Raw genomic sequence first — 23,056 nt, forward strand, 5'->3', positions numbered from 1 at the left:
CTAGGCCCCTTCTACACTAAGGTTATTCAGGGTAAATCCCATCCAACCTTATCCTTGCGACCTAGTACGCATGTGCACGTCATAATCACCCATACTTACCAACCTTGAGACCTCCGATTTCGGGAGGTGGGGGTGGGGTCGTGGTCGGGGGTGGGACGGAGGCGTGGTTGGGGCGGGGGGCGTAGTTAAGAGGGGTGGCGTATAATTCACCAACTCGAGTATTTCATATATATTTGATATATATATACATATATATAAATACATATATATGTATGAAATACTTGTCTTTCAGTGAATTCTAGCTATATATATTTATTTTATTATATATATAAATAAAATAAATAGTTGAATTTCCGACGGCACCTATCAAATACACAGTAATAAAAACACAGTTGTTTTACTAACTGTACTGTGCTTGCTTGTTACTAAAAAAAAACCAACAACAACACTTACCTTTCACTATTTGAGTAACCTTTGTTCTGCCATTTGCGTATTGGCGAGCGATCTCCGAATCTGGTAACATCCTTCACGGATTTGTTGCTTCCAGCTATCAGCATAGCCATCTTTGTCTCAGCATAAGATACACTATCGGGTCTCCATTCTGCGAGGTGGGCCATAATACTGGGTTGTGAACGATGCTGCGCTGCGGACGCTTTGTGCTTCGCTGACCGTTCATGGCTGAATATTCGTTCGGCCGCCGTGTTCAATGGAGAAGTCTGTTCTACAAAATTTACAGGCAACATACCCCTTCCCCTTCGAACTCTCCTGGATAAACTGAAATTCTTGTTTCCAATCGTTCTGGAACTTGCAAGCGTATTTCTTCATTTTGCCCGTCGACGGTGTAATATATTGGGTTGGAGTCAATAACCAGGCGACGTGATGAAGTTACGTCTCTTTACTGTGGGCTTCAGAACAACAGACTCCCTAATGCATGTTCCTTGACTGCACTTAAATGTAGAATTTATTTAAATTCTATTATATGTACAGTAGATGGCAGTATTGTCCTGTTTAAGAGGGTCATAACATTGAGTCAGGTCTGACTCAATGGTGGGGGGCGTAGCCTCCAGCTCCGCTTGAATTTCGGGAGATTTTCGGGAGAAAATTTGTCCCGGGAGGTTTTTGGGAGAGGCACTGAATTTCGGGAGTCTCCCGGAAAATCCGGGAGGGTTGGCAAGTATGTAATCACCTCCAGTGTGGCTTTGTGTGCAAGTTCTTAAATTAAATTCTGAACAACATCCAGTCTTGTGGTATTTCAATTTACTGGAATCCAGTGCGCTGTGGGGACCTATTGTAGTGAATCACACCTGAGCCATCATAAATTAATCAAATCTTTAATGGACATGTGAAAGTAAACAATGTGATAAAGAACATTTTACATCAATCAATCTAGGGATCTAGATATCTGGTAAGGACACTACTCACTCTTTTGCTTTCACCTTCATTGTCCATTCTTTTTTGGTGGCTTTGTATACTCTGGACCTAGACGTTGAGTCCGCGACATACATGGCGGACAATAATTGATACAGTCTTCTTTGCCAGTCCAAATGCATTAAATGTTTTCCCTCGTCTTCCCCTTCAACTGACTTTTTTTAATCACATCCACGGGAGCCTGCATTCTCGTTGTCTCCCCTTCGACAAACGGACAAAGTTGACCTAGACATTCGAAAGTTCTCTTGCCGTCTGAGATGTGTTGTATCCGAAATAGCTGCAATCGCTTTCTTTTAAGGTATTCATGTGTGATTTCCACAAGAGTCTGTACATGTAGAAGAATGAGAAACACGGGCATGTCTGCTTGACTCACCTCCATCTTTCCAGTGGTTAACTCCGGTTGTTATGAAGCTGGCTGTGGCGCGTTCTTTCTGGCATCACTTCCTCTCCAAACTCACTTTGTAAATGATTTATGAGTCCATATAAAGCTAAGAGCCGGAGATTCAAGAAATACACAGCGCACTTACCCGTGTAAAAAATTGTCCGAGGAGGGGGACCTTAAACCAGGGGTGTCTAACTCATTTTAGATCCGGGGCATCTTGGAGAAAAATCTACTCCCAAGTAGGGTGGACTGGTAAAATCACGGCACGATAACTTAAAAATAAAGACAACTTCACATTGTTTTCTTTGTTCAAAAATTCAGAAAATGTACAAATCATAATGTTGTTGTTTTTGTTTTTTACACTTACATGTTGCGGTTAATAGTATTCCATCTTTATTTGTCGTTATTTATACTTTCTGAATAAATGATGTGATAGTGTTCCTCAGTCAACTCAATGGTGTTAATTTTCAATCAAGATAAAAAAAATTGTGTCAAAGTCAAATTACAGGATGTTATTTATGTAGTTTGCTCATTTTCCTTGACTGGTGGACTAACATCATGTGGTTTATTTGTTTGTACATATGTAGCATCATCTACAAGGATACAAAGAATTGCTATTGTGACATCTAGTGGACACATTTAGAACAGGTGTTTCTTTCATTCCAAAAATGTTGGCTCATTTTTATATTTAGCAAACTCATCCCGCGGGCCGGGTAAAACCTGTTTGGCCGTACATTTGACACCCCTGCCTTAAACGATGGTTTAGTGTGGCTGACACAATGCTTAGGCTAAATAATTATTTGTTTAAGGGGTTATCCGGCTTAATGTAGACAGAGCCAAAAACATTAAAATTTTCCTGTCACTCACTCTCGCAGTCTAGTTTGCTGATCGATGCAACAGGTGACGTCGCCGATTCCTATTGTGGTAAAAGTATTTTTGTATTTGTTAGCTTCCACGCTATTCCTTCGTTTGTGTCCGTAGCTCACATGCTAGCGCTTTCAGTTCTTTCTAGCTCCCATGCTAGTTCTGTTGGTTTTGTCTTTTGTGCCTTGTACAAGTCTTTATGTTCTTAGTTTGTTCTTTAGTATATATTAATCATTTCTTACATTCATGCTGTGTCCAGTCCGCCTGCATCATAGAGAGAACGCACCCGCATAACCACAATGCCAGCTAAGCGTCACACTATGAGGGGGAAACGGTTCAATAATTATTGATTTAACACATTATTTTATTAAAGGCCTACTGAAACCCACTATTACCCACAACGCAGTCTGATAGTTTATATATCAATGATGAAATATTAACATTGCAACACATGCCAATACGGCTTTTTTAGTTTACTAAATTACAATTTTAAATTTCCCGGGAGTTTCGTCTTGGAAACGTCGTGTAATGATGACGTGTACGCAAGACGTCACGCGTTTTTAGGAAGTATGAGCGCTGCGCACACACACAGCTAAAAGTCGTCTGCTTTAATGGCATAATTACACAGTATTTTGGACATCTGTGTTGCTGAATCTTTTGCAATTAGTTCAATTAATATTGGAGAAGTCACAGTAGAATGTTGGAGTTGGGAAGCTTTAGTCTTTAGCCACACAAACACACGGTGATTCCGTGTTTAAAATTCCCGGAGGTGAAACTTTACTATGGATCACAGCGGTCAAACGAACATGAATCCAGACCAAATGTCAACCAGCAGGTTTCGGTGAGAAAATTGTGGTTAAAAAGTCGCTTCTTATCAGAGAAAAGCTGAGCGTGGGCCGTCCATGAAGCTGCCGTCGACTTACCTGAGACATTGGCGTCAACACACCCGTGGAGACACCCTTCCGACTATCAGGTAATATTAAACTCACTAAAACACTAGCAACACAATAGAAAGATAGGGGATTTCCCAGAATTATCCTAGTAAATGTGTTTAAAAACATCGTAATCCGTCCCATTGCAATCGCTTTTTTTTAACTCGTTTTTTTTTCTTTTTTCTAGTCCGTCGCTATCAATATCCTCAAACACAAATCTTTCATCCTCGCTCAAATTAATGGGAAAATTGTTGTTTTCTCGGTCCGAATAGCACTTTCTGTTGGAGGCTCCCATTAAAAACAATGTGAATATGTGAAGAGCCCCCACACTTGCGACGTCATCGTCTGCGACGTCCGGCAGAGGCAGGGCTTTTCTCTTAACACCGACAGTTGCAATCTTATACCGTGGATGTTCTCTACTAAATCCTTACAGCAAAAATATGGCAATATCGCGAAATGATCAAGTATGACAGATAGAATGGACCTGCTATCCCCGTTTAAATAAGAAAATGTCATTTCAGTAGGCCTTTAAATATTTACATACTTTGAACGTCATTAAGTCCTTATATTTGTCAGTGGAGGCAGTTGTCCCTTTCAGTGTCATCCATGAGAGGGCACCATTGCACGGAGGTTGCTATGATATGTTGCGATGCATCAATAATCCCTTCTTTGGCAGTGAAAAGACAAAAATGTCGTCATGCAAGTGACAAAAATGCATATTTTTTTAAAAGTCCAGACGCATTTGCGCGGCTGTTTCATTGCGCATTATCATGTGCACGCTAAGGGTTAATTAAGGCTGCGCCGCACTCCAAATGTGTGCGCAAACGTCTTTGAATGAAGATAACTGTAAGTCAGTCTGCTCTGCAGCGCGCTCACTCCGTCCATCTTTTGTTCCCCCTCAAGTATCAGACACTCTTTTGACTTTTATGCAACTTTCAGGACTTTTCCAGGCTGCTTTTCCCAAGTAGGACTTTCCAATCGTCGTCTCTCCCCGAGAGTGTGGGGCGCAATGTGGTGGATGTTGTTCCCGCGGTGGATTTGGTTTCTTCTTTCCACCTTCCCGCTGTCCACGGGAGCCATGCCGATGTCCGTGGCCAAAGTGGTTTACTCCCACGCGGGTCTGTGCCCCAATGAGCTCAACCCTAACCTGTGGGTGGATGCTATGAGCACCTGCATCAGGGAGTGTGAGTCTGACCAGGTGAGTTCTGGCTCTCTATGTCAGTGTTTTTCAACCTTTTTTCAGCCAAGGCACATTTTTTTTGCGTTGACAAAATGCGGAGGCACACCACCAGCAGTAATCATTAAAAAACTAAACTCTGTTGACAGTAAAAAAAAGCCATTGTCGCAATTGTTGGATATGACTTTAAAGCATGGGTGTCAAACTCTGGCCCGCTGGCCAAATTTAGCCCGCCGTGTAATTTAATTTGGCCCTTAAGGCAATATCAAATTAACATTAGAGCTGGCCCGCCGGTGTTATACAGCAGTGGTGCCGCTGTAACACCGCATTCACCGCTAATACTCTTACTTGCCAACCCTCCCGATTTTCCCAAAAGACTCCCGAATTTCAGTGCCCCGCTCGAAAATCTCCCGGGGTCAACCATTCTCCCGAATTTCTCCCGATTTCCACCCTGACAACAATATTGAGGACCCTGCCTTTATCGTACTCTACAACCTGTCGTCATGTCCTCTTTTCCTCCCTACAAACGTGTGCCAGCCCAGTCACATAATATATGCGGCTTTTACGCACCGCAATGAACGCAATGCATACTTTGTCAACATCCATACTGAAGGTGGCGGTGTAAACAACTTTAACACTGTTACAAATATGCGCCACACTGTGAGCCCACACCAAACAAGAATGACAAACACGTTTCGGGAGAACATTCGCAACATATACACAACAGAACAAATACCCTAAACCCCTTGCAGCACTAACTATTCCAGGACGCTACACTATACACCCCCCCACGCTACCACCATTTTTTTAATTTTCATTTTATTTAATATGCCATTGATATTCTTTTGTTTGTTTTTTGAATGTTGATTTTGCACAGTTAAGTTGTATAAGCGTTGCTTGTTTTATATTCGGTGTTAAAGCAAATCAGTTTAGCAAACTGAGCAATAATTAATGTTTTTATTCTTGCACTACTTGAATTTTTGATTCATTCATTATTGTTATTTTATTTTCAAATGTATTATTAGCCTTTGCAAAAAGTTAATTTTGATACTTACCTCAGAAGGCTGCAAATAGAAAAGAGGCATTACATTTTTATTCAAATTTTATTTGATATGCCATTGATATTTTTTTTATTATTATTATTATTATTTGAAACTCGATTTTGCATGTCACTATAAAGTAACATAAGCTTTGCTTGTTCAATATTCATTGCAAAACTTGTTTAGGTCCTATTAAAAGGTTAATTTGTTCAATTTTGGCCCGCGGCTTTGTTCAGTTTTTTAATTTTGGCCCACTCTGTATTTGAGTTTGACACCCCTGCTTTAAAGCATAACCAAGCATGCATGACTATAGCTCTTGTCTCAAAGTAGGTGTGCTGTCACCACCTGTCACATCACACCCTGATTTATTTGGAGTTGTTTGCTGTTTTCCTGTGTGTAGTGTTTTACTTATTGTCTTGCGCTCCTATTTTGGTGTCTTTTTCTTTTTTTTTGGTATTTTCCTGTAGCAGTTCCATGTCTTCCTTTCGAGCGATATTTCCGACATCTACTTTGTTTTAGCAATCAAGAATATTTCAGTTGTTTTTAATGCTTCTTTGTGCGGTACTTTGTTGATTGTCATGTCATGTTCGGCTGTACATTGTCTTTGCTCCACAGTAAGTCTTTGCTGTCGTCCAGAATTCTGTTTTTGTTTACTTTGTAGCCAGTTCAGTTTTAGTTTTGCTCTGCATAGCCTTCCCTAAGTTTCAATACCTTTTCTTAGGGGCACTCACCTTTTTCTTTATTTTTGGTTGTAGCATTAGCCACATTTTTGCCTTCGCTCTGCCTCCCGCTGTTTCCGACAACTACAAAGCAATTAGCTACTGGCTGCCACCTACTGATATGGAAGAGTATTACACGGTTACTCTGCACCAACACTCAACAACAACACATCATTTGCAGACTATAATTACTGCTTTGCAAAACATATTTTTAACACAAATAGTTTAAACTAGATAATCTCCCACGGCACACGAGACTGTATCTCGCGGCACACTAGTGTGCCACGGCACAGTGGTTGAAAAACACTGCTTTATGTCTCCATTTATGCATCTAGGAACAAAGATAACAAACTATTTTATTTTTTTTACTGCCATTGTTAGATTAAAACAGTGGTTCTCAAATGGGGGTACTTGAATGTATGCCAAGGGGTACGTGAGATTTTTTTTTTTAATATTCTAAAAATAGCAACAATTCAAAAATCCTTTATAAATATATTTATTGAATAATACTTCAACAAAATGTGAATGTAAGTTCATAAACTGTGAAAAATAAAAATACAACAATGCAATATTCAGTGTTGACAGCTAGATTTTTTGTGGACATGTTCCATAAATATGGATGTTAAAGATTTCTTTTTTTGTGAAGAAATGTTTGGAATGAAGTTCATGAATCCAGATGGATCTCTATTACAATCCCCAAAGAGGGCACTTTAAGTTGATGATTACTTCTATGTGTAGAAATCTTTATTTATAATTGAATCACTTGTTTTTTTTTCAAAAAGTTTTTAGTTATTTGTATATCTTTTTTTCCAAATAGTTCAAGAAAGACCACTACAAATGAGCAATATTTTGCACTGTACAATCCAATCCAATCCACTTTATTTATATAGTACATTTAAACAACAAGAACGTTTCCAAAGTGCTGCACAGCCATGTTAAAAACAATATTAAAAAACAAAATTATGCTCCACCAATGATTGAATAAAAACCAAAAATAAATACATATAAAACCAATATAAAAATAAATATGATTAAAAACAATTTTAAAGGGTAAAATCAATTAAAACAGTAAGATAGAAATCAAAAAGTATAAAAACACAGAGGACAGAGGACCACACAACTCACATAGTGTTAAAAGCCAAAGAATAAAAGTGGGTCTTAAGACGAGACTTAAAACACTCCACTATGGAAGCAGTTTGAACATGGAGGGGCAGAGTGTTCCAGAGCTCAGGGCCGACCACAGAGAAGGCCCTGTCAACCCTGGTTTTAAGTCTGGTCTTGCGCACCACGAGCTGGATCTGGCTCTCGGACCTCAGAGCGCGCGCAGGAGTGTAAATTTGGATGAGGTCTGAGATATGCTGAGGTGCCAGTCCATGTAAAGATTTAAAAACAGTCATACAATTTAATAAATCAGAAACTGATGACATAGTGCTGTATTTTACTTCTTTATCTTTTTTTTTCAACCAAAAATGCTTTGCTCTGATTAGGGTGTACTTGAATTAAAAAAATGTTCGCAGGGTGTACATCATTGAAAAAAGGTTGAGAACCACTGGATTACAACACTGGTTCAGTAGTTTTTGCAGAGTACTTTGCAAGTATGTTCCAAGTACCAGAATAATGACCCAACATTTAAACACAGTAGCGTAGTAGGCCTGGGTATTCGTTAAAATCAAGTCTTTTTTTTTCAAACAAGTATTTTTAATATTTTTGGCCACTGTAACAATGCACAGTTTGAACCAGTGTTGTCCCGATACCAAAAATGTATTTCGATACCTTTTGGTACTTTCCGATACTTTTGTAAATAAAGGGGACGAAAAAAATCTGGCTTTATAGTAACAGAAAATCTTAGGGTACATTAAACACGTTTGTTTTATTGTAATTGAAGGACAATTGTGTCCTTAAATAAAATAGTAAACATACGAGACAACTTGTCTTTTAGTAATAAGTAAGCAAACAAAGGCTCCTAATTTTGCTGCTGACATATGCAGTAACATATTGTGTCATTTATCATTCTATTATTTTGTCAACATTATTAAGGACAAACGGTAGAAAATGAATTATTGGTTGTTCATTTACTGATAATATCTGCTTATATTCTCTTTTAACATGTTCTATCTACACGTATGTTAAAATGTAATCACTTATTCTTCTGTTATTTGATACTTTACATTAGTTTTAGATGATACCACAAATTTATGTATCGATATGATACCAAGCCGTTACAGGATCATACATTGGTCATATTCAAAGTCCTCAGGTGTCCAGGGACATGTTTCCTAAGTTTATAAACCTAATATGAATTTTTTTAAAACGAAAAAAGATTTTGTTATTCTAAACAATATCAATAATAATCATAGTAGTAGTAATCATAGTAGTATCAACTAGTTCAATCAATCAATCAATGTTTATTTATATAGCCCCAAATCACAAATGTCTCAAAGGACTGCACAAATCATTACGACTACAACATCCTCGGAAGAGGTTACGCTCTTGTGCATGTTATCATTACAGTGGATGTTAGGTGTAGATCCACCCATGGCGTTTGTTTACATTCTGAGTGAAGTGAAGCATGTTTAGCTATTCCTCGTCCTGCAGGGATGATACTTGTAAGAAACTTACTTGATTTGTCTCCATGGAGGCGAGGATTAGTGATTTAGAAGTAGCTAAAACACTGCAGACTGCGGATGGACTTCAGCCGCAAGCTAGCTAGCTAGCCATGTCTTAAAGCACCTCTTCTTAAGGGCGTTTCAGTGTTATAACTTCACTTTTATTGTTAGTTTTCAAGCCAAAATGCATCCGTTCCCCCTTTTCTGTCTACACACTGTGTCTGTTTCTAAGTAGACAGTGATTGTGAGCTGCCGAACATGCTCACCTGCTCGTAAACCAGCAATGTCATGACGTGATGACGAAGGGGCAGGAGTGTGTGGGGCTGGTACTTTTTAGAGGTGGTATATTACCGAATATGATTCATTAGAATCGCGATACTATACCAAACAACCCTACTTTGAACAGTAATACTGTGTGTAGTCTCGGAAAATAAAACTCTACTTTAATCAAGTTGTTCTTTGGCGTTCCACTAGATGGAGACTGCGTACCACTACCACAGTTTGAGAATCGGTTTTAGGGAGTGTTAAGTTGTGGGTTACTACAGCTTACAATTACAATGTGTGATAGATGTTCCTTGGAATATGTGGAAAAGTGCATGTAATAATTATGTCAATGTTGTCTTTATTATATTGAAATTTAAAGTCTGTAAAGTTTAGTGTATTTTTGCATATACTGTATCAGAAAATTATATATTAGTGCCGTCAAACATTTTTTCCACACTTATGCATTTTGATAAATCACATGAGTTAACACGTTAACTTTGACAGCCCCATACTTTTATATTTTTGTTTGTCAATACAAGGCACGGTCACGACTTCATATTTTTGTCCTACACATGATCATAAAGTCATAAAGCACAGATAAATATGTTTACGCTCGTCAAAGCTCCTTTATGTGACAGGCGTGACCTGCTGTTTTTCGGGACTTACTGCAAAAGCACAAGTCGAAGACACTTGACAAAGATCCTTTATATGGCAGGAGCACTCAGTTTTTTTTAATGATATACAACAACCATGCTAAAGTCATCAAAACTAGAATATTTATATTTATGTGACCGATGTAAATCCTTTTACATTAGTCAAAGCTTTTGTGCATATGCCAGTTGTTGTTTTGAACGACCTTCAGCAAAAAATAATAGTCAAAGATCCTTTATATGACAGTAGTGCTCCACTGTTTATAAGGACATTCAGCAAAAACATTAGTCCTAGATCTTCTATAAAACAGTGTATGACTGTTTTAAGGTAGTGCTCTACTGTTTTAAAGACATGCGGAAAAAACATTAGTCAAAGATCCTTTATATGACACAAACCCACTGTTGTTTTTAAGGACATGCAGGAAAAACATTAGCTAAAGATCCTTTATATGACAATAGTGCACTAGTGCTTTTGAGGACCAACAACAAAAACATTAGTCAAAGATCCTTTATAAGACAGTAGTGCACTTGTGCTTTTGAGGACCAACAACAAAAACATTAGTCAAAGATCCTTTATATGACAGTGGTGCTAAACTGTTTTTAAGGACCGACAGCAAAACAATATGTCCAAGACTGGGATGGATGCATTTGTCAAAGATCCTTTAGAAGACAGTAGTGCACTACTGTTTTTGATGCCCTCCAACAAAAACATTAGTCAAAGATCCTTTATATGACAGTGGTGCAGAACTGTTTTTAAGGACCTCCAAAAACCAGTCAAAGAAAAACAGTAGTGCACTATTGTTTTAAGGACATACAGTAAAGTATTTGTCAAAGATCCTTTACGTGACAGTGGTGCAGAACTGTTTTTAAGGACTTACAAAAAAACATTAGTCAAAGATTTTCTATAAAACAGGAGTGCACTATTGTTTTAAGGACATACAACAAACCATTTGTCAAAGATCCTTTATATGACAGTGGTGCAGAACTGTTTTTAAAGACCTACAAAAAAACTTTAGTCAAAGATTTTCTATAAAACAGTAGTGCACTATTGTTTTAAGGACATCCAGCAAACCATTTGTCAAAGATCCTTTATATAACCATGGTGCAGAACTGTTTTTAAGGACCTATACAACAAAAACATGAGTCAAAGATGTTTTATAAAATAGCGGTAGACTACTGTTTAGGACCTATAGCAAAAAAAAGGTAAATGATCCTTTATACTGTAGGACAGTAGTGTTTTACTGTTTTTAAGGACCTACAACAAAACAGTAGTCAAAGATCCTTTATATGGCAGTAGTGTTGAACTGTTTTTAAGGACCCACCCCAAAAAAACATTAGTCAAAGATCCACTATAAAACAGCAGTGCACTATTGTTTTAAGGACACACAGCAAAACCATTTGTCAAAGATCCTTAATATGACAGTAGTGCTCCACTGTTTTAAGGACATACAGCAAAAACATTTGTCAAAGATCCTTTATATGACTGTAGTGCACTACTGTTTTTTAGGAATGACAACAAACAAATTGGTCGAAGATCGTTTATATGACAGTGGTGCGGAACTTTTTTTAAGGACCTTCAACAAAAACATTAGTCAAAAATCTTCTATAAAACAGCAGTGCATTACTGTTTTCAGGACATACAGCAAAACCATTTGTCAAAGATCCTTTATATGACAGTAGTGCTTCACATTTTTTAGAACCTAAAGCAAAAATACGAATAGTCAAAGATCCTCTATACTGTAGAACAGTAGTGTTGTACTGTTTTTAAGGACCTACAACAAAACAGTAGTCAAAGATCATTTATACGACAGTAGTGTTAAACTCTTTTTAATGCCCCACAGCAAAAGCACCAGTCAAGATCATTTATAGAAAAGTGGTGCTCCACTGTTTTAAAGACATACAGCAAAAACATTAGTCAATTATGTTTTATATGACAGCGGCATGCTTCTGTTTTTAGGACCTACAACAAAACAATAGTCACAGACACTTTATAGCTCAGTTGTGCTCTACTGCTTTAAAGGACCTACAACAAAAAGCATTAGTCAAAGATCCTCTATAAAAAAGTACGGCACCACTGTTTTAAAGACATACAGCAAAAACATTAGTCAAAGATCTTTTATATGACAATGGCGCTCTAATGTTTTTAAGGACCGACAGCAAAAGCATTTATCAAAGACTGGGATGAGGTGGCGACTTGTCCAGGGTTGACCCCGCCATTTGCCCAAATGCAGCTGGGATAGGCTTCAGCCACCACCGCAACCCCAAGAGGGACAAGCGCACAAAATGGATGAATGAATGCATTAGTCAAAGATCCTTTATATGACAGTGGTGCAGAACTGTTTTTGAGGACCTACAACAAAAATATTAGTCAAATATGTTCTATAAAACGGTTGTGCTTTACTGTTTTAAGGATATCCAGCAAAACCATTTGTCAAAGATCCTTTATATGACAGTAGTGCTCTACTGTTTTAGGACCTATAGCAAAAAAACATTAGTCAAAGATCCTTTATATTGTAGGACAGTAGTGTTTTACTGTTTTTAAGGACATACAACAAAACAATAGTCAAAGATGCATTATATGACAATAGTCTTAAATTCTTTTTAAGGACATACAGCAAAAACATTAGTCAAATATGTTTTATAACAAGGTTGTGCTCTAATGTTTTGAAGGACCTACAACAAAAACATTAGTCAAAGATTTTCTGTTAAACAGCAGTGCACTACTGTTTTAAGGACACCCAGCAAAACCATTTGTCAAAGATCCTAATTTTTGACAGTAGTGCTCTGCTGTTTTAGGACCTACAGCAAAAACATTTGTCATAGATCCTTTATACTGTAGGACAGTAGTGTTTTACTGTTTTTAGGGACCTACAACAAAACAGTAGTCAAAGATCCTTTAAACGACATTAGTGTTAAACTGTTTTTAAGGACCCAAAGTAAAAAACATTCCTCAAAGTTCTGCTATGAAACAGCAGTGCACTGCTGTATTAAGGACTTACAACAAAACAATAGTCAAAGATCCTTTATACTGTAGGACAGTAGTGTGTTACTGTTTTTAGGGACCTACAACAAAACAGTAGTCAAAGATCCTTAAAACAACATTAGTGTCAAACTGCTTTTAAGGACCCAAAGTAATAAACATTAGTTGAAGTTCTGCTATGAAACAGCAGTGCACTACTGTATTAAGGACTTACAACAAAACAATAGTCAAAGCTCCTTTATATGACAGTGGCATGCTTCTGTTTTTAAGGATCTGCAGCAAAAGCACCAATCAAATACCCTTTATCTACTGCTTTAAAGGACCTACAACAAAAAACATTATTCAAAGATCCCCTATAAAACAATAATGCACTACTGTTTTAAGGACCTACAACAAAACAATAGTCAAAGAATCTTTATATGACAGTGGCATGCTTCTGTTTTTAAGGATCTGCAGCAAAAGCACCAGTCAATTACCCTTTATCTACTGTTCTAAAGGACCTACAACAAAAAACATTAGTCAAAGATCCTCCATAAAACAGTAGTGCAATACTGTTTTAGACACATACAGCAAAAACATTAGTCAAAGATCCTTTACATGACAGTGGTGCAGAACTGTTTTTAAGGACTTACAACAAAAACCTTAGTCAAAGATTTTCTATAAAACAGTCGTGCTAAACTGTTTTAAGGACATCCAGCAACACCATTTGTCAAAGAACCTTTATATGACTGTAGTGCTCTACTGATTTAGGACTTATAGCAAAAAAAAACATTAGTCAAATATCCTTTATACTGCAGGACAGTAGTGTTTTACTGTTTTTAAGGACATACAGCAAAAACATTACTCAAAGACGCTATATCACACAGTGGTGCTCTACTGTTTTTAAGGACCTAAAACAAAAACAATTGTCAAAGATCCTTCATATGATTGTAGTCTTAAACTCTTTTTAAGGACCCATAGCAAAAACATTAGTCAAATATGTTTTATAACACAGTTGTGGTCTACTGTTTTTAAGGACCTACGACAAAAAACATTAGTCAAAGATCATATCTATTTCAGTGGTGCAGAACTGGTTTTAAGGACCTACAATAAAAACATTAATCAAAGATGTTCTATTAAACAGCATGCACTACTGTTTTAAGGACATACAGCAAAACCATTTGTCAAAGATAAGTACTATGACTGTAGTTCTCTGCTGTTTTAGGATTACAGCAAAAACATTAGTCAAAGATCCTTTATACTGTAGCACTGCAGTGTTTTACTGTTTTTAAGGACCTACACCAAAACAGTAGTCAAAGATCCTTTATATGACAGTAGTGTTAAATTATGTTTAAGGACCCACAGCAAAAAACATTAGTCAAAGATCCGCTATGAAAAAGCAGTGCACTACTGTATTAAGGACTTACAACAAAACAATAGTCAAAGATCCTTTATATGACGGTGGCATGCTTCTGTTTTTAAGGATCTGCAGCAAAAGCACCAGTCAAATACCCTTTATCTACTGCTTTAAAGGACCTACAACAAAAAAAACCTTAGTCAAAGATCCTCAATAAAACAATATTGCACTACTGTTTTAAGGACCTACAACAAAACAATAGTCAAAGAGGACAGTAGTGTTAAATTATGTTTAAGGACCCACAGCAAAAAACATTAGTCAAAGATCCGCTATGAAAAAGCAGTGCACTACTGTATTAAGGACTTACAACAAAACAATAGTCAAAGATCCTTTATATGACAGTGGCATGCTTCTGTTTTTAAGGATCTGCAGCAAAAGCACCAGTCAAATACCCTTTATCTACTGCTTTAAAGGACCTACAACAAAAAAAACATTAGTCAAAGATCCTCAATAAAACAATATTGCACTACTGTTTTAAGGACCTACAACAAAACAATAGTCAAAGAGCCTTTATATGACAGTTGCATGCTTCTGTTTTTAAGGATCTACAGCAAAAGCACCAGTCAAATACCCTTTATCTACTGCTTTAAAGGACCTACAGCAAAACACATTAGTCAAAGATCCTCTATAAAACAATAGTGCACTACTGTTTTATAGACATATAGCAAAAACATTAGTCAAAGATATCTTATATGAAAGTGGCATGCTTCTGTTTTTAGAGACCTACAACAAAACAATAGTCGAAGATCCTTTATAGCAAAGTGGTGCTCCACTGTTTTAAACGAACTACAACAAAAACATTAGTCAAAGATCCTTGATAAAACAGTAGTGCACTACTGTTTTAAAGACATACAGCCAAAACATTGGTCAAATATATTTTATATGACAGTGGCATGCTTCTGTTTTTAAGGACCTACAACAAAACGATAGTCAAAGATCCTTTATAGCACAGTGGTGCTCCACTGTTTTAAAGGACCTACAACAAAAACATTAGTCAAAGATCCTCTATAAAACAGTAGTGCACTACTGTTTTAAAGACATACAGCAAAAACATTAGTCAAATATCTTTTATATGACAGTGGTGCACGACTGTTTTATAGAGCATCTTTGACCAATATATTTTTTTTAGGTCATTTAAAACAGTAGAGCACCACTGTGCTATAAAGGATCTTTGACTAATGTTTTTTGCTGTCCATCCATCCATCCATTTTCTACCGCTTATTCCCTTTTGGGGTCACGGGGGCGGGGGGGGGGGGGGGGGGCTGGCGCCTATCTCAGCTACAATCGGGCGGAAGGCGGGGTACACCCTGGACAAGTCACCACCTCCTCGCAGGGCCAACACAGATAGACAGACAACATTCACACTCACATTCACACACTAGGGCCAAATTAGTGCTGCCAATCAACCTGTGGGTCCTTTAAAACAGTAGATCAATGGTATGGTTTTGTTTTTAAGGATCTGCAGCAAAAGCCCCAGTCGAACCCCTTGATCTACTGCTTTAAAAGACCTACAACAAAACAATAGTCAAAGATCCTTTATATGACAGTTGCATGCTTCTGTTTTTAAGGATCTACAGCAAAAGCACCTGTCAAATACCCTTTATCTACTGCTTTAAAGGACCTACAGCAAAAAAATTAGTCAAAGATCCTCTATAAAACAATAGTGCACTACTGTTTTATAGACATATAGCAAAAACATTGGTCGAATATATTTTATATGACAGTGGCATGCTTCTGTTTTTAAGGACCTACAACAAAACGATAGTCAAAGATCCTTTTTAGCACAGTGGTGCTCCACTGTTTTAAAGGACATACAACAAAAACATTGGTCAAAGATCCTCTATAAAACAGTAGTGCACTACTGTTTTAAAGACATACAGCAAAAACATTAGTCAAAGATCTTTTATATGACAGTGGCATGCTTCTATTTTTAAGGACCTACAGCAAAACAATAGTCAAATATCCTTTATAGCACAGTGGTGCTCCACTGTTTTAAAGGACCTGCAACAAAAACATTAGTCAAAGATCCTCTATAAAACAGTAGCGCACTACTGTTTTAAAGACATACAGCAAAAACATTAGTCAAATATCTTTTATATGACAGTGGTGCACGACTGTTTTATAGAGGATCTTTGACCAATATATTTTTTTTAGGTCATTTAAAACAGTAGAGCACCACTGTGCTATAAAGGATCTTTGACTATTTTTTTTTGCTGTCCATCCATCCATCCATTTTCTACCGCTTATTCCCTTTTGGGGTCACGGGGGGCGCTGGCGCCTATCTCAGCTACAATCGGGCGGAAGGCGGGGTACATCCTGGACAAGTCGCCACCTCCTCGCAGGGCCAACATAGATAGACAGACAACATTCACACTCACATTCACACACTAGGGCCAAATTAGTGCTGCCAATCAACCTATGGGTCCTTTAAAACAGTAGATCAATGGTATGGTTTTGTTTTTAAGGATCTGCAGTAAAAGCCCCAGTCGAACCCCTTGATCTACTGCTTTAAAAGACCTACAACAAAACAATAGTCAAAGATCCTTTATATGACAGTGGCATGCTTCTGTTTTTAAGGATCTGCAGCAAAAGCACCAGTCAAATACCCTTCATCTACTGTTTTAAAGGACCTACAACATAAAACATTAGCCAAAGATCCTTTATAGCACAGTGGTGCTCTACTTTTTTAAAAGATCTAAAACAAAAATATTGGTCAAAGATCCTCTATAAAACAGTCTTGCACTAATCTTTTAAAGACAAACAGCCAAAACATTGGTCAAATATATTTTATATGACAGTGGCATGCTTCTGTTTTTAAGGACCTACAACAAAACGATAGTCAAAGATCCTTTTTAGCACAGTGGTGCTCCACTGTTTTAAAGGACATACAACAAAAACATTAGTCAAAGATCCTCTATAAAACAGTAGTGCACTACTGTTTTAAAGACATACAGCAAAAACATTAGTCAAAGATCTTTTATATGACAGTGGCATGCTTCTGTTTTTAAGGACCTACAGCAAAACAATAGTCAAAGATCCTTTATAGCACAGTGGTTGGTGCTCCACTGTTTTAAAGGACCTACAACAAAAAATATTGGTCAAAGATCCTCTATAAAACAGCCGTACACGACTGTTTTAAAGACATACAGCAAAAACATTAGTCAAATATTGTTTATATGACAGTGGTGCACGACTGTTTTATAGAGGATCTTTGACCAATATTTTTTGTTTTAGGTCCTTTAAAACAGTAGAGCGCCACTGTGCTATAAAGGATCTTTGACTAATGTTTTTTGTTGTGGGTCCTTTAAAACAGTAGATCAATGGTATGCTTCTGTTTTTAAGGATCTGCAGCAAAACCCCCAGTCAAATACCCTTTATCTACTGCTTTAAAAGACCTACAACAAAACAATAGTCAAAGATCTTTTATATGACAGTGGCATGCTTCTGTTTTTAAGGATCTGCAGCAAAAGCACCAGTCAAATACCCTTCATCTACTGTTTTAAAGGACCTACAACGAAAAACATTAGCTAAAGATCCTTTCTATGACAGTGGTGCTCCAATGTTTTCAAGGACCTACAGCAAAATTGGTAGGCAAAGATCCTGAGGACTTAGTCACGTGAAGATACGTATTGCAGAAATGTTGTTTTCTCGTCCACCTTTCAGGACTGCGAGACATTCGAGAAGTGCTGCCCCAACGTGTGCGGCAACAAGAGCTGTGTGGCTGCACGCTACATAGACATCAAGGGCAACAAGGGGCCCATCGGCATGCCCAAAGGCGCCACCTGTGACAAGTTCATGTGCTCCCAGCAAGGCTCCGAGTGCGACATCTGGGACGGGCAGCCCGTGTGTAAGTGCCGGGACCGCTGCGAGCGAGAACCTCACTTCACGTGTGCTTCTGACGGAATGACTTACTATAACAAGTGTTACATGGATGCCGAGGCGTGCTCCAAGGGTATCTCTATCTCTGAGGTCACCTGCAGGTAACATGTTAAGTATTTTCAATCTTTCCCTTTTGCTTTTGTTTGCTGAGTTAATTTTGTCTCTCACAGTGTTCATATCCACTCAAATACCAATACTGTGTCATAGGAAGAACCCTAAATCATAGGAATAATCTTAAATATTTTACATATGCATCCACGTTTATGGATGTATGTTATATTGTCTTTATATTCCAAAGAGTTACTCCGTTTTGGGGGGGAATCGAGGGGATTATGATGATGCGTTGAGTCTTATGGCCTGAGGGTAGAAGCTGTTACAGAACCTGGAGTTTATGCTACAGAGGCTGCGGAACCTTTTTCCAAAGTCTAGCAGTGAAAACCGCCCTTAGTGGGGGTGGGAGGAGTCTCTACAGCAAGGGTCACCAACGCGGTGCCCACGGGCACCAGGTCGCCCGTAAGGACCATATGAGTCGCCCGCTGGCTGTTCTAAAAATAGCTCAAATAGCAGCACTTACCAGTGAGCTGCCTCTATTTTATTAAATTTTATTTATTTACTAGCAAGCTGGTTTCGCTTTGCTCGACATTTTTAATTCTAAGAGAGACAAAACTCAAATAGAATTTGAAAATCCAAGAAAATATTTTAAAGATTTGTCTTCAATTGTTTAAATAAATTCTTTTTTTTTTTTACTTTGCTTCTTAAAACTTTAATAAAGACCTTTTTTAGAGAAAAAATACAACCTTAAAAATGATTTTAGGATTTTCAAACACATATACATTTTTACCTTTTAAATTCCTTCCTCTTCTTTCCTGACAATTTAAATCAATGTAAATTTATTTTTTTTATTGTAAAGAATAATAAATACATTTAATTTTAATTCTTCATTTTAGCTTTTGTTTTTTCGACGACGAATGTTTGTGAAACATTTCTTCAAACTTATTATGATTAAAATTCAAAAAAATTATTCTGGCAAATCTAGAAAATCTTTCAAATCAAATTTAAATCTTATTTCAAAGTCTTTTGAATTTCTTTTAAAGTTTTTGTTCTGGAAGATCTAGAAGAAATAATGATTTGTCTTTGTTAGAAATATAGCTTGGTCCAATTTGTTACATATTCTAACAAAGTGCAGATTGGATTTTAACCTTTTTAAAACATGTCATCAAAATTCAAAAATTAATCTTAATCAGGAAAAATTACTAATGATGTTCCATAAATTATTTTTTAAATTTTTTCATAAAGATTTGAATTAGCTAGTTTTTCTCTTTCTTGTTTCAATTGAATTTTGAATTTTAAAGAGTCAAAATTGAAGATAAACTATGTTTCAAAATAAAACTTTCATTTTTTTCCTGTTTTCTCCTCTTTTAAACCGTTCAATTAAGTGTTTTTTTCATAATTTATTCTCTACAAAAAAACCTTCCGTAAAAGGAAAAAAAATGTACGGTGGAATGACAGACAGAAATACCCATTTTATATATATATATATATATATATATATATATATATATATATATATATATATATATATATATATATATATATGTATATATATATATATATATATATATATATATATATGTATATATATATATATATATATATATATATATTAAAGGTAAATTGAGCAAATTGGCTATTTCTGGCAATTTTTTCGCATTAATCAGTACCCAAGAAGTAGCTCTTGGTTTCAAAAAGGTTGGTGACCCCTGTTCTACAGATTTCCTGAGGCAATCGAAGATAAAATGGTCTTGTTTTGTCAGGAGAACGACTTGCCATGGCTTTGGATCTGAAATTTCCGTAATGTACCCTTTTCTTCGTGCATTTCCGCTTGCTGTCTTCGGGCTTGTGGCCCAGTAGTAACTGAATGCCTTTATGTATCCCAAAACTACGGAATGGGCTGAGGGTCAAAAAGGAGTCAGGATGCATGCGCGCTAATTGTGTGTAAAAAAACAATTAGCGCTGTTAAACTAACTCATAGTTAATGCATTCACAATGGAATCGTAGATATTTATCAAGATCTGTAACAGCTCCTGTGAGACAACCTGAATGGAAACTATTAAAATGTGTGTGAAGGTTATCAGAGAACATACTGTTAGGGGTGTAACGGTACACAAAAAGTTTGATTCGGTACGTACCTCGGTTTAGAGCTCACGGTTCGGTTCATTTTCGGGACAGTAAGAAAACAACAAAATATAAATTTTTGGGTTATTTATTTACCAAATTTGTAAACAACGGCTTTATCCTTTTAACAGTGAGAACACTATAATAATTCTGCCCACATTAATCCACATTAAACTGACTCAAATTGTTGCTCAGATTAAATAAAATGACAAAACTTTTCTTTTACATATAAAAAGTGCAACATTAAATAGTTTCAAGTCAACTCATCATGCTTAATTCATCACAGCATTTGGGAATCCTGTAATTGATTTTTATTATGTAAATGTTATATTTTTGTCAACATGTGATAGAAGGGACCCTGCCATTCAAAGCTTTTCTGTCCGTAAAACACACACACACCGCAAAATGATTTAACGTTACGCTAAAAGCTAATTAGCCTTCTCCTCAAGCCAGAACTGCGAGCGAGCTGAGCTGCAGTTTAAGTTTCTAGAAGGTCAACGGGCTCATAGTGATGTTAGTAGTAGTTGACTGGGAGGTGTTTATTATCATTTGGGGAGAATACGCTGCCTTATGCTCACCGGCTAAACACCTATCTGCTCAACGCTTAAGCATTTACTACATGCGCTCTGAATACGCACTGCTGATTGGCTGTTACCGCTATATATGTAACCAATCAGATGGTTGTGTGGGTGGGACAATGCTGGGTGCTGAGACAGAGGCAGAAGAAGCAAAGCAGCTTGTTAAGACTTTAGCTTCGAAACTTGTTCGGTACACCTCCGTATTGAACCGAAACCCCCGTACCGAAACGGTTCAATACAAACACACGTACCGTTACAGTACATACTGTAGGTTTGAAGCTCTGATTAACTCTCTTCCTACTCCACTTACCTACAGGTACCACCTGACCTGGCCAAACACCAGTCCAATCCCTGCGGACACCACCCTCTATCCAACCACGGCTCTACAGACCACCCTGCCAGCTGACATCCACCCTCCCACCATCCACAGCGGCCCCACCCAGCAGGCTGTTTTTGTGGGCGAGACGGCCAGCTTCCTGTGCGAGGTCTCCGGGAAGCCTACCCCGGAAATCACCTGGGAGAAACAACTGAAGGGCAAAGACAACGTGGTCATGAGACCGAACCACGTGCAGGGGAACGTCGTGGTCACCAACATCGGCCAGCTGGTCATATACAACTCGCAGCTCCAGGATGCCGAGATCTATACGTGCACGGCTAGAAACGTGGGAGGAAGCGTGTCGTCGCACTTTCCTTTAGCGGTGATCATGAGAGAGGATAAGGGAAAGGACGGAGGAGGCAATAACACTCATCTGCCCTTCCCACCTGCAGAGTGCTTGAAAGGTCCGGACACGGACGACTGCGGCGAAGAGAGCATGAGCTGGTACTACGAATCGAGCAGGAACAACTGCTTCACCTTCACCTTCAGCCAGTGCAATAAGAACCGGAACCACTTCGACTCCTACGATGTCTGCATGCTATCGTGTGGAGGAGAGCTGGCGGCTCCTTGCAGCCTACCCAGTCTCCAAGGCCCATGCAAGGCCTACGAGCAGCGCTGGGCCTACAGCAACGCCCTGAAAAAGTGCCAGTCCTTTGTCTACGGCGGATGCGGCGGCAACGAGAACAACTTCGAGTCCAAAGAGGCCTGCGAGGGAATGTGCCCCTTTCCCAGGAACCACAATTGCAAGGCCTGCAAGCCTCGGGGGAAAATGGTGACAAGCTTCTGCAAGAGTGACTTCGTCATCCTGGGACGGGTCACGGAGCTGACCGAGGAGCAAGAGTCCGGTCACGCCCTGGTGACGGTGGAGGAGATCCTGAAGGACGAGAAGATGGGTCTCAAGTTCTTTGGGAAAGAACCCTTGGAGGTGACTCTGCTCAACATGGACTGGAACTGTCCCTGCCCCAATATCACCGTGGCCGAGAACCCGCTCATCATCATGGGCGAAGTTCACAACGGGATGGCGGTCCTGCAGCCGGACAGCTTCGTTAGCCCCTCCGGCGCACGTAAGGTCAGGAAACTTCGCGAGGTCGCCCACAAGAAAAGCTGCGGTTTCTTTAAAGAGTTCCCCGGCACTCAGTAGCGAGACTATTAATTGTTACCAATCTCTATCAATTGTACAGACAAGTCCACCAGTCAGAACTGCACTTTTTAAAAAAAATCCACAATCTCTATGTCAGACAAGAACACACTTCTTTTTCTCTTTTATGTGTGTTCTAAATGGTCAAACAATTCTAGTAAGAGGCGGCTAACAATACAGTTAATTCAGATACGATCTGAACACAGGCACATTCATGATTACATGTAATATTTACAGTATTTTGGTAATTTTAAGCATTACCATAACACATGACTTTCACAGACACATAGCAACAGTAGCTATCGGCAACAAATTCTAAATAGTAAAACAATCCTAGTACGAGGCGGCTAACAATACAGTTAATTCAGATGCGATCTATTCCAACTGTAAAGCCCTATAGAAAACCTCTTACACTCTTTTGTGTGTGTGTGTCTATATATATATATATATATATATATATATACGCTGTCCA

At 38.1% G+C, this 23,056-nt stretch overlaps 1 protein-coding gene across 1 annotated transcript; it reads left to right on the forward strand.

Moving 5' to 3' along the window:
- Window positions 1-4,487: 4,487 nt before the first annotated feature.
- On the forward strand, window positions 4,488-22,926 carry wfikkn2a (info WAP, follistatin/kazal, immunoglobulin, kunitz and netrin domain containing 2a). The gene is made up of 3 exons (XM_061884761.1): window positions 4,488-4,804; window positions 18,102-18,418; window positions 21,387-22,926. The coding sequence occupies exons 1-3, from the start codon at window positions 4,616-4,618 to the stop codon at window positions 22,585-22,587; spliced, it is 1,707 nt and encodes a 568-aa protein (XP_061740745.1). The 5' UTR covers window positions 4,488-4,615; the 3' UTR covers window positions 22,588-22,926.
- The last annotated feature ends 130 nt before the right edge of the window (window positions 22,927-23,056 follow it).

This window comes from Nerophis ophidion, linkage group LG23, assembly GCF_033978795.1.
Source record: "Nerophis ophidion isolate RoL-2023_Sa linkage group LG23, RoL_Noph_v1.0, whole genome shotgun sequence".
NCBI lineage: Eukaryota > Metazoa > Chordata > Actinopteri > Syngnathiformes > Syngnathidae > Nerophis > Nerophis ophidion.